Source organism: Callospermophilus lateralis, chromosome 6 (assembly GCF_048772815.1).
Source record: "Callospermophilus lateralis isolate mCalLat2 chromosome 6, mCalLat2.hap1, whole genome shotgun sequence".
NCBI classification, from domain to species: domain Eukaryota; kingdom Metazoa; phylum Chordata; class Mammalia; order Rodentia; family Sciuridae; genus Callospermophilus; species Callospermophilus lateralis.
Window position 1 is genome coordinate 78,426,560 of NC_135310.1, and position 13,609 is coordinate 78,440,168.

Genomic DNA, 13,609 nt, shown 5'->3' on the forward strand with positions numbered 1-13,609 from the left:
AAAGATGAGTAATAGATTTCAAAACCTCAATAGTAAAAAAAATCAACAACAACAACAAAAAACCTCAATAGTAATTTAGGTGGAAGAATCTAAGAGCACTTACTGTTTTCTTGTCTCATATAGTAAAACTCTTTTTTATAGATAAGGGTACTGACATACAAAGTCCTTTCTCTAAATCCTTTCAACTAGTAACCAGGGTGAGCTGGAATTCAAATTAGAATCCAGAACCTGTGCTCTTATTCATTGCATTATCAAAATAAGTCACAATTTTTGGGAAAGTTTTCAAGGATAGTAGTTAGCTACTATCTTAAAATATTTGTAAGTAGCCTGAGAATTTCACTTCATATGCAAGCAAGGAATCTCAGGTTCTCTTTCTACCAGCTAAACTGTTGTGTGAGGATTTCAAGATGTGAATAAAGCCTTAGAGTTTGGCAGGATCTACATGAAGATTACTCAAGGATATTTATTACTTATTTCAGGAACAGCATCTGTTGCAGTTGCAGGTCTCCTTGCAGCTCTTCGAATAACCAAGAACAAACTATCCGATCAAACAATACTATTCCAAGGAGCTGGAGAGGTACCTGCCTTGCATAATAGTCATGTTCTCCTAAACTAATGAATGTATAATTAGTGTTAACTACCCATTAATTTAAGTTTCAAAATATTGTTTCATTGTTTTTAGCATATTACAACTATTGGCTTTATTGAAGTTTCTCAAATTAAGTATCGTGGCATGTTAATTTTTCATAGGAGACTTTAGTATAGAGGTATGAAGATACTTTCCAAAGTTTTAAGTTTGCAAGATTATCAAATGTTATCAGAGGTTTTCATTGTGCATATTTAGGGTGTCATGGAGGAAAAATAAGCTTTCCATGTATAATTATGTATTTAAGTATTCAAGCTGGAATATTTGATGCTGATTTTTAGTATCCTCCAGTGTCACATTCAAAAGTTGTCTTAACTCAAAATTAAATGTGCACATATGTAACTATATATGTTTTTATGGAAAAAATAATGTTGGAAGGAGATTGTAGCAAGACCAAATTATATTGTTTCCTGTTATCATTGTGAATAATATAATCATTTGAAATAAAATTAGACTCCAGTAATAATAATTCAACCACCAAATAGAAATTAAAATGTTAGTTTTCTTGTGGGAAAACTGTCAAAAATATCTCTAGAGTTATAGTCTCTGTAGAATTAATAAATGGGGAAATACTTTGTGCATATGTGTGTGTATGTATATATATATTCATATACATACACATTTAAGAAACTAAATTTTTAAGTTTAATGTGATTATAAACAAACAGAACACTATATCACTCTGTGGAAATTTATGTACATTATATTGTTTTTCATTTTTCTTGTTCATTTTGCTTCAAACAAAATAAATGAACTAGAACTTAAATTCCAAGACATAAGTATTCAGAATGTAAATCACAAATTCACTTTCAAATTGAAATAAAAATCAAGCCTAAATAATAGCTTTAACATTTGAATTCTTTGTTTTGTGGATTCTGACATACTGTGTTTAATTTTGGTAAATTTCTTTGAATTTGCAAAGGTTTTTGATGAATGGCACAGATCAGATCTTGATAATCAGCTGTCAAGAATTTGTGTGTTCAAAACCTGTTTGTTCTGACAAGATATTGAGATTTCATAGATTTCAAAAAAATTACCAAATACCAAGGAAGTTGATTTCTTTAATCTCACTGGGAATTTGACAGTACTTACTTTGTCCAAATAGAGTAAATAAACACTGGGGAACACATATTTTTTTTTGTCTATTTCATTCCTTTACCTAATGGTTAAGTTCCCATTCCAATGACTAGTCTTCCTTCTTCAAATTTAATTAAAAGAGCTTGAGCCTGACAATAAACAGTACAGTCCCATGAGCAAGTTTCACCAGCTCATTAAATTCAGTGTTTTCCCATTGGAACAAATCTTGATTATATTAATAGGATTAAAAATACTGACAATCAAGGATATCACTGGTTTATGTGTGGCTAAATAGCAAACCATATAATAGTGGTGCTATTGTAGTCAAAGTTAATAATTGTTATTTGGTTCAACCTAATGTGACAAAAAATACTTTGCTCAGAGCCATTTTATACTTCCTTATTAACAAAGACAAAATCAGGTGAACTGTCAACCCTTGATAATATATCACATGAAACAACCTCTGAAATTTTTATTTTCATAACCTTTTTTTCAGGCTGCCTTAGGAATTGCACACTTGATTGTTATGGCCATGGAGAAAGAAGGTTTACCAAAAGAGAAAGCCATCAAAAAGATATGGTTGGTTGACTCAAAAGGATTGATAGTTAAGGTAAGAATTTATTATTTTTTGACCATAAAAATCAATATACCATTCTGGATAACTATCTCAAAGACTACTTCCATTTCCATCACCCCACTTTACACTGTGTAATAAGTTTAGCCTTTTGACCTGAATGGTCATATTGATACTCTTCTGAATGAAGAAAACTTTGACTTAGGAACAACAATATGTACACTCATTACAACCGAATGGATTGTCAGTCCATTTGAATTACTTGAGTTTTCAAATGAGGCAGTTTGATGCTGATACAGATGAAACTCCTAATATAGCACCATTTGTTAAGAGCTGTTGGCCAGCTTGCACACTAGCTAGAAAGGAAGGAGGGAAAAAATGAAATAACTGCACTTCACCTGCTACTTTCTCTCAGCCCCCTTTTCTGATGGCTTGGAAGGGAATTCCTGAGAGAAGAACTTTAAAAATAGTTAGGCTGTTTGAAAGTTAACTTACCTGTACCTCAGTTTCTCCAACTTTAGCAGAAACAGTAGTACCTAGTTCATAGGGTTATTGTGAGAACTAGCTAAGACTGGGTATGTGACCATGTGGCCATATGGAAATGAGGCATTGTTATTACATGTACATTTCAACCACTCTTCTAAAAAATATATATACATTCCCTTTTTATATGAATGTAAATTTTAAGGATTAACGAGTGATAAGCAGTGTAATTTAATATAGATATAAATGGAAATGTGTTGAAACTTTCTGGAAAGCTGTTTAATGTGTATCTAGAACCTTTAAAGATTTATGCTTCTCGGCCATTTGTTTCCATTCTAAGAATGGATCCTGTAGAGATAGAAATGTATATGATATTTTACATATGATGATGTTATCACAGCATTATTTATAATAGTGATGTTTTGCCACACTAATTATGATTGTAATATGTTACACTTACCTAAATATAGTATAATTATGAAATAGCTACATGGGTGAAATATATATATGTGTTTAAAATAGTTTCAAAGATAAATAAGTGACCTATTAAAAGATTCATAATATACTGTTAGATGAAAAAAACAAAATATATGACTTATGATTTAAAAGTGTAGTTATGTCTAAGAGCTATAGAAGGGAATATATCATACATTATTATAATTATTTTTGTATGTGTATAGTGCTGGGGATTGGACCCAGAATCTCGTGCATGCCAGACAAGTGCTCTATCATTGAGCTGTATCTCCAGCCCTTAAATTTAAATTGTTTTTAGTTCCTTTCTGTATAGTCTAAATTCTTAGTAACTATTCTCCTTTAAAGCTATAAAAATATGTTTTTAATAATTAATCTACATTAACAAATTTTGCCTTAAAGGAAGAAAAAATAATGTGCATAATTTTTATAGCAAACAAGTATGCTTACGTAGACTTCTGTTTTAGCTTTTGTTTTTGTTTTTTCCAGACTTTTGTTTTAACTTTTGTTTAAAAATTGCTATTCCTTTGAAGAATGTGCATAACAACAAAAATTTGTACACTGTGATCACTATATATGTTGTGGTCATAAAATGTAAACATCTACTGAATGAAATTTTCTACAGTTCAGGCATTGTTCCAGCCTCTGGGGATACAATAAGGCCCTTATCTCAGGAAACTCACAACCTAATGGGAAAAAAGCAATCCACAAGTTACAGTACTGTCTGAAAGCATTATTACAGAAATGGTACCAGGGTGCACAGGGGATGATGCTCCTAATCACACTAAAGAGAAGTGTGGAGGTACTGAGGAAGAACTGGAAATAAGGTGTTTTCTTAATGCTGAGTTGAAACAGAAGAGTTTGTTCTTTGTCCTATGTTTGAAACTGAAGTTCATAAACTTCATATGTTTGAAACTGAAACAAGGGATGTATGGTGACTGAGAGATCTTGAATGAAGCTAATAATAATATCTTTCATTTTTTAAATATCTATAAATTCTGACACAGTGTCTACTACATATCTGGTAATCAATAGTTTGTCAAATAAATTAATTGAAGAGTGAATGGATTTCCAAGTGTTAAAAACCATGATGTAGGGCTGGGGATGTGGCTCAAGCGGTGGCGCGCTCGCCTGGCATGTGTGTGGCCCGGGTTCGATCCTCAGCACCACATACAAACAAAGATGTTGTGTCCGCCGAAAAAAAAAACTAAGGGATAAATATTGAAAAATTTCTCTCTCTCTCTCTCTCTCTCTCTCAAACAAAACAAAACAAAACCAAAAAACCATGATGTAAGAGACATTGAAGGACAGGTTGGAAAGGAAGCAAGTGGCAAGTGACTTAAGACCTTTTTTATCCTGAAGATGAGCCATAAAAGAAATGTGTGCACAGGGTTTGCCTCCTCAGTCATTCTGATGACATTGTGAAAGACAGTTTGAAAGAAGGAAAAACTGCAAAGAGGAAACTAGTTACAAAGCTGTTGCAGTAATCCATATCAAAATTAATTGAGACTTTACCATGGAGTTGAGCAAAAGAAGCTTGATTAAGTTGATGTTTAGGAAATAAGACTGGCATACTTAGTAATTGGATAAATACAGGAGGAGGAATAGGGTAGAGGAAGAAATCTAGCTGAACTCCTTAACTATCTAGGTAAATGAAGCAACCATTAACGTAAAAAAAAAAAAAAAAGGGAATAAAGAACAGACCCATTCAAGGGAAAAATAAAATAATAAGATCAGCTTTACACAAAGCAAGTTTAAGGTGCCTGTGGAAACTTAAAATGGAAATGTCTCTTTGGCAATTGGAGATCTAGTACTGAACTTCAGGGTGAGGATCTGGATTAGAGATATGGATTGGGGATCATCAGTGTGTAAATAGAGTCATAGAGGATGTGGAATATATAAATTGTGTTGTCCTTAGGGCTATAAAAAATCCAAATGCAGAAGTCTGTGACTGCTTTTCTTTTGTGGTTCCTAATAACATTTTAATATGAAATTTGCATAAAAATATACATATTTTATCTCAAATAATTTTAACATAGATTTACTGGTCTAAGACTCCAGATTCCATGGGTTACATTAATTAGAATAACTGAAGTTGTTGGCTAGACCTAATCAGTCACTTTTACTTCATGTTTTTTACTAGCCAAAATAAAGAACATATATTCTGCTTGGCAAGATAAAGTTAAATTTTAGAAGTATGTTTTATATTTTAAAGTTTATGTTCTACTTAATATAAAAAGACATAAGCTTTAGTTAATGTTTTCATGTTTTTAAGGTCACAATTCTTGTATTGTTCTTTGTGGTGGAATTAATAAATCTTGGAATAACTTGAAAATCAGCATAATCTTGCTTTCATATTTGCATAATACTTTTGTTTTTATTATCTTTCATCCTTAGCAGTTATATATCTCCTGAAAGCCAATAATAATAATTTTATTACCTTGTAGTTACATTTAAAAATCACAAAAATTTAAATGAAGTTTTTCTTGGTGAAGCTCCTTCACATTTTAAAGAGATAAAATTTCAAACTAAAATGTCCACTCATTCTTGGAGTTTTGTCATCATTAAATGATATAATTATTACTCTTTTTTTTAAATACATTTTATTTTTTAAATTTATTTTTATGTAATGCTGAGGATTGAATCCAGGGCCTCGCAATTGCGAGGTGAGCGCTCTACCACTCAGCCACAACCCCAGCCCCAGTTATTCTAACATTCTAATATTCTGTTTTCTCTTTCAACATCACAGCTCTAGCATTTCCTATCATTCACCTCATAACCATATGTGCAACAGAAGGTGTTTTTGTGTTATAGAATATCAATATTTTAAGTATTTAATTCATCAATATTAATTCGGTTGGTTGAAATCAATCTTTTGGCCACTGATAATACCCAAATATCTTATTTTGGATTTTATAGCAAGAAATAATTGATATATCAATTTATCCAACTAATAGGAATATATTTTAATATAAACAAACTGGTACTTAGTTTAAAAAACAAAAATCTTCCCAAATGAAAGAGTGAGAATAAAAACAATAAAGTGAGGCTGAAAAGGAGCATTGCCAGAAGGACTGGTGTTTGTATTTCACAATGATGACTTTGGAGCATTTTCAGGAAAGACAGGAAGTCACAAAACAAACCAATCTAGGCATAACCTATTTCTTAAATAAATATATTTTGGCATTTGCTAATAAACCTAGTTAATGTTATAACAGAACACTAAAAACAGAAAGTAGGATATTAACAGATACCCTGATGAGAAGCTTCATCTAACCCACAACAAGACTATAGAGTGGTTCGGAATTTGTTTTGATTTTGATTTTATTTTGTAGTGTTTTAAATAATTTTACTTTATTGTATATTTTTTTAATAGTTGAATATTTAACTCCTATGGAAAAGAATAGTGAATAAAGGTATATTATATGATATAAAGGTAGTTTTGACAATATAGTCAGTTATTTTCCTCCTGAGACTATAACATACATGTTTAGGGCTTGAAACTCTAGGCTGTACAGGTAGTTTTTCTTTCCCCTATTGCTTTTTCAGGATTTGATGCATTGCATACCTTGTGGTTAAAAAAAAAAAAATCTAATTATTAGGAGATTTTGTAGCTTGGTGAAAAGTATCTGGCTTGATTATTCTCGCTCTCTTTTCCATTTTGTTTAGAATATGATCAGTATATTCTTAAGTATTGAAAGAACAGAGGCCGCAAATGATATGCATGAGTCTTTTACTCAATATCCATAGAAGACTATGAATATTGATATTTAACAAACAGAATTAAATATTGATGGAATTCACTACCTTCTGTATTCCTTGTATTACTTTCATCACATCACTCATTTTTATCTGTCTTGAGATGATAAAACATCACTCTGGTGGTGCACACCTGTAATCCCAGTGGCATGGGAGGCTGACACAGGAGGGTCGAGAGTTCAAAGTAAGCCCTAGCAACTTAGTGAGGCCCTAAGCAACTTAGTAAGACCCTGTCTCTAAATAAAATATAAAAAAAGGTCTGGGGATGTGGCTCAATATTCAATCCCCTGTACTCCCCCCTCCAAATAATCACTCTTAAGCAAACTTTCATACCTACATTGCAACTGTTGCATACTAACTGAGAAGGCCCTGACTATAGATCCAAAAAGAGGCCACATTCAGCTCTGATAAGCCAATGACATGACAGTAAAAACAGGCCAGTAAAACGGGGCTAGTAGGCAACAAAGTAGGCACTTGTGGAACAATTCTTCAGTGTCTATGTGTAGGAAGGAGTACATGTTTATAGTGGTGATTTTTAATTAATTTTTTTATTCCTATCCTGTTATCCTGGGTCCTGGAATAATAACCCAAAATCTTGACTCTCTTTGCCCCCAATTCTCCCTTCTGGCCCCACCACAACATAGGTGTTTTTGTTCTTCTGATGTGGATATGAGGTATCCCCTCAAAGGTCCTGTATTAATACAACAATGTTTAAAGGTGAAATGATTGGATTGTGAAAGCTATAACCTAATCAATCCATTCTAGTTTGAATGGACTGAGTGGTAACTATAGGCAGGTGGGACATGGCTGGAGGAGGTGGGTCACTGGGAGCTGCCCTAAAAGGGTTCATCTTATCTGCAGCCCCTTCCTCTTGCTTTCTCTGCTTCTTGGCCACCATGAGGTGAGCAGCATCCCTCTACCATGCCTTTCCCTTGTGATATCCTTTCTAACCTTGGGCCCAGAACAGTAGAGTTGGCCCACCAAGGACTAAACCTCTGAAACTGAGCCAAAATAAACTTTTCCTCTTCTGAGTTGTTTTTTGTTAGGTATTTTGGTAACAGCAGTGAAAGGATGACAAACATACAGATTAAATCTTGGTGTATCTTCCACTTTCTACTAAGAAACAGCAAAAAATAAGGAAGGAATAAAGATTCAAGAAATGATGTCACAAAGATATTACTAGTCATCCCTACTATGTTTGGTTTAGACACTCTTTAAAAAAAAGAATAAAGAGATATCACAGAATTTTGGATTTCTGAATGAAGAGGTGCCTCCTTGTGCTTTGGCAAAAGAAGGTAAAGAAAAATCTACCATTTCCATTAAAAGGAAATAGAAATCTATCATTTCCATGTCCACCTGAAGTGACTAGCATAAAGAATATGTATCAGATGAGATTTTTAAAAGAAGGAGAAAACGAACCACTCATCTAGAAAAAGAGAAGTCTAAAGGTAAAGGTAGTTGAGTTACCTCAGTATTACCAAATGCAGAGAAGGTCACTGCATTCAAATAGTTTCTATAATCATCAACTGAACTTAAAAATGGTATAAAGAATACTTTGGAGATGTTTATTTTTTTCTTTTGATTTTTCTGGTTTTGTTAAGTGGAGCCCTTTAGTAATGTTAGTATGACCATTTAATGATTCCTGACCTTCTTTAGGTGTTCTTTAAGTGTTCATTAAGTCACACCAGGAATTAAACCTTTGGAGGTGAGGCTGTGGGATATTTAGGTTTCATATTAGATGGAATGTCTGGTGCCAGGAGCCACCAGTGATTACTGTGATTAATAAAGCAAGATGTTTTTGATAAGGCACACATCCTTTCTTTTTTTTTAATATGTACTTTTTTAGTTTTTTTTAGGTGGACACAATACTTTTATTTTATTTTTATGTGGTGCTGAGGATCGAACCTAGTGCCTCACACATGCAAGGCGAGCACGCTACCACTTGAGCCACATCCCCAACCCCTCTTTTTACATAATATCTGTCTTTATGATTCGTTTTCCATCATAGGTAATTTAGAGGGCTTAAACTATATTCCATATTTTAATTATATCTTAGTCATCAGTCAAAAAGAAAATTCAAAAAACTCACTAAAAATCTGTAACTGCCAATGTATATTATTCTGTTTTTTCTTTGGAATGGACCATTATATACTTTTCTGAAAACATGTAACTTAAAAAATATGTATCTGGTAGGGACATCATTAAGTACAGTGATTCTCAAAACTACCTAATCAATTCTCATCACCTGGGAAGCTTTAATAAAGCAAACACATGGAATCAGGATCTCACCATGGAATTTAATTAGAATTGAATTAGCCCTGGAAGCTGAGTTCAGGAATCTCTTTTCTAGGTGACTGGTGCCCATATAGCTCTGGAAAGCACAAATCTGGTTCATTTGCACTGTTATCATCACCAATCCAAACAATTTTATAGATAGAGAAACCAAGATCCAGGGAAGAACCTAAGGACTTGCCCACAATCATGATGAGTGTAAGAGCCTCCTGAGTCTTGGTCCCGTATTTTATCTCCATTTGTTGACAACATTTCTTAATTGTGGAATGTTTCTTTATTTTACTGAATAGAATAAAAACTTACCAAAAAACAGCATAAATATTTTGCTGTTAATTATTAGAATGTATTCTGCTACTTGTTATTTATTTCCCTAGCTAACGATAATTATCATGAACTATTGACTTATTGACTATAAACAACAGTGATGAAGACAACACTATAAAATACATTTAAATTTTTAAAAAATTGCTGTCTTAGATAATCTAAGACAGTGTACTGAGGAAAATATTTTGAATCATTTCATTAAGAAAGTGGGGATTAGGGCCTGGGGTGCTGGATCAGTGGTAGAGCACTTGCCTAGGATGTGTGAGGCACTGGGTTCAATTCTCAGCACCACATATAAATAAATAAAATAAAGGCCCATTGACAACTAAAAAAAATATATAAAAGAAAACCTAAGGAAAAAAAAAGAGTGGGGATTATATTTGTCACTTTCAGATTTTTCAACATCTTTTAGTTTAATTTCCATTATTGAATTTTAGGTAGACTCCACTCTTAAACTTACATGCTACTTATAGCAGCAACCTATATTATGCCAGCTTGACTTTATCGATGCTAACAAAATCATCTTTAAGACTTGTATGCTGGTTTTATTTTCTCATGTGGATGTTTACTTCTTGGTTTGGAAATCTGAAGAAAACGAATAGATTTGCATTTTTATGGAGTTCATTGACAAATTTGTATAAACCTATATACCAGAAGCAATTTGGATATGCTTTCATTGTCATGTTGTTAGTCAGTAATTGAATGGTCCAGAACTATTATCTCAGACTGGGAATACCTATTCAGTTGCTTTCAGCAAGCCTTCACTGTGACCTACTGATTCTTCTGTTTTGTACTGGGATATGCTCTTTTCAACATGGATTGTTTATTGTTTTGGTAAGTCCAAGCCTTTTTTTAATTAAAAAAATGGCTGCAATATTTTCCTCTAAAGCTACGTTTATTATTTCCTATTCCTATTACACAATAGGAATAATCCTGAACTCTTACAAATTTTGTTTTCTCCCAATCCTAGGTTTCTTCCTTTCTGTTTTAATTATGTGGCACTGGGGAGGGAACACAGGGCCATACTCATGCTAGGCAAGTGCAGTGTCACTGAGTTACATCCCTAGCCCTCTTTCTATTTATAGTAAACCAAAAGGTGAAGATTAGTTATAATATTTTGCCATTTTCTTAAAAGAAAACATACTAGAATATGTTAATAGAACATTAAATGCAAGATCCTTGACCATGTTCAATATTGGTTGTTCCACTGATGGACTATAGCTTTCAGTTTTGTGGTATTTAAAGGATGACAGATCATTGGAGAGTTCAATATGGAGTCACCTTGTTGATTTTAGGGAAGAAAGGTAGGACCATGGGAGCAGACTAAGAGCACTAGATTCCTCAGTCAGGAAAGGAGAGGAGGTTGTTATTAAATATCTGTTCTCAAGTGTACAAAAGATTAAGGGCAATAATAGAAAGTTGAACAAAAAGATTATAGTAACTTATAGTAAAGTAGAATTTTGTTGAGAATAAAAAAGAATTGCTTAAATAAAGAAAGATAGTAAAATTTGCATAACTGTATCTTTTTTACTGTGGATTAAAATATGTTTAAATGTTAAACATAAATATAAGTAAATTTGAAAATATGAGTAAATATGAAATTTCTGAGACTCACATGTTTGGCAGATTCATTTCTTCTCATTTGCTTTACTTAGGGTCGTGCTTCCTTAACACAAGAGAAAGAGAAGTTTGCTCATGAACATGAAGAAATGAAGAACCTAGAAGCCATTGTTCAGAAAATAAAACCAACTGCCCTCATAGGTAAACTCTTTTTCCTCTTTACCTCTGATCCCTCATTTTAACCTGATTGGTTTTCTTACTACCAATTATTCATCCATGATTTAGCTTTTTTGGGTACTCTAACCTTGAAATTCACAAACAAAATGATATTCACTTAAGCCTCAGCACCTCATAGATACCTAGATCTGTAGGTTCAGTTCTGTCTTCCTAGTATTGCTTACCCTAGCTGAAGTACTTTGCCCCTTTGCAGACTCTGTCAGCCTGCTAATTCCTGGCATATTTGGCACTTTTTCAGGCTTAATTACTTCAGAGAGCCGTTCCTTCTCAAATGGGAGGATTTTTTTGCCCAGGGAACATTTGGCAACAGTCGGGAGATGTTTGTTTTTAGTTGTCAAAGTTGGGAAGGGGATTTCGAGGAGGAAAATGGGGCTACTGAGACATGGTGGATAGAGGTCAGGGATACCACTAAATAATCCTACAGTACATAAGACAGCCCCTGCAACCAGCAATTACCCAGCCCAAAATGTTGCTAGTGCTGACGTTAGGAAATACTGAACACCTCCTGGAAGTCAAGGATCACATCTTTGTGTTTCTCATAGTATACAGTACTTAAACAGTGTATGTACACAGTAGGATGTTCACTGTGGTCAAATTTTATGTGTTTAAAAATTCTCCAAGTTGTGAATTTTAATTCCTTATTTTGTGTATGCATGTTATTCTTTGTATCATACTCCATTCCTAGAAATTCTTGTGAAATAGTTGACAATATTGAAAACACTGTTGATAATTACAATTAAAGCTACTATTCCATGATAGGAAGTTTACTAAGCTTTTAATATTGATTAAAAAATGTTCTTTCAATGGTAATAAAAAATATGAAAAAATGTTCAGCATATCTAGAAATTAGAGAAATGCAAATTAAAAATACACTAAGATTCCATCTCACTACAGTCAGAATGGCCATTATAAAGAATACAAGTAACAATAAATTTTGGTGAGAATGTGGGGAGAAAGGTACTCTCTCATACATTGTTGGTACGACTGCAAATTGGTGTAACCACTATGGAAAACTTGGAATTGAACCACCATTTGACCCAGTTATCCCACTCCTTGGTCTATACCCAAAGAACTTAAAAGTGGCATCCTACAGTGATGCAGCCACATCCATGTTTATAGCAGCTCAACGCCCAATAGCCAAGCTATGGGAACAACCTAGATGTCCTTCAAAGGAAGAATGGATAGAGAAAACATGTATATATACACAATGGAATATTACTCATCCATAAATAAGAATGAAATTTTGACATTTGCTAGTAAACGGATGGAACTAGAGAATATCATGCTAAGTGAAATAAGTCAATCTCCAAAAAACAAAGGCTAAATATTCTTTCTGATTTGTGGATGCTAACCCAAAACAGGGTACATTTGGGAGGAAAATAATAGAAATCCATTGGACTAGACAAAGGGAAATGAAGGGAACAGAGTAAGGAGGTTAATAGAAAAGACAGTAGAATTCATTAGTCATAACTTTGCTAGCTTTTATTTGTATATATGACTAGGATAACTCCACATCATGTACAACCATAAGAATAGGATCCTATATATAACAAGGTATACTCTATGTATGTATATTCTGCCAAAATACATTCTACTGCCATGATCAACTAAAAAGAAAAAGAACGCATCCTAAATAGTGACCAAAAAATTATTCTTTCAGTAATCTTACTGTGTTTCATTTCCATTATACTGATGATTTTATTCTTCTGTTAAAAATCTTTCAATGAGCGATACTTGACTTTTGCAGTTGAATGAAATGATGTTAACATTGGTGTGCGAAACATAATCATTTTGTCACCTGATGAACTGAAATATACTCAGGATTGCATATAGGAAGACTACATATATTGGACATAGTTAATTTCCTGATTCAAATGTCTGTAATCAAAATTTGAAGTGGAAGGCCACTAACTCAATGAATATTGTTACATTAGGGAGGGTTCCTGGGTTCTTGGAAAGATCTCAGTTGAGAGACACAGTTAGAAAAGCATAAAAGGATTATTCAGCAGAAAGGAAGTAATGCTCTGAAGTAGGAGTGCATGAAGTGGGCCATCTTTTTTTTTTCTAATTATACTGTTTTATTGTGTGCATGTATGAATATATTGCAACAGATTCCACTGTTATGTATCATTTCAATGCACCAATAAAAAGGAAAAAAATTTTAAAAAGAAAACAACAAAAATTATC

General features: G+C 33.2%; 1 protein-coding gene across 1 annotated transcript in view; it reads left to right on the forward strand.

Moving 5' to 3' along the window:
• The window catches only part of Me1 (malic enzyme 1), a 150,861-nt gene that overhangs the window by 116,342 nt on the left and 20,910 nt on the right, over window positions 1–13,609 (forward strand). Inside the window, exons 8-10 of the mRNA XM_076858461.2 lie at window positions 480–577; window positions 2,219–2,332; window positions 11,281–11,386. Of these exons, the coding sequence (XP_076714576.1) occupies window positions 480–577; window positions 2,219–2,332; window positions 11,281–11,386 (318 nt within the window). The remainder of the gene's footprint in view (window positions 1–479; window positions 578–2,218; window positions 2,333–11,280; window positions 11,387–13,609) is intronic.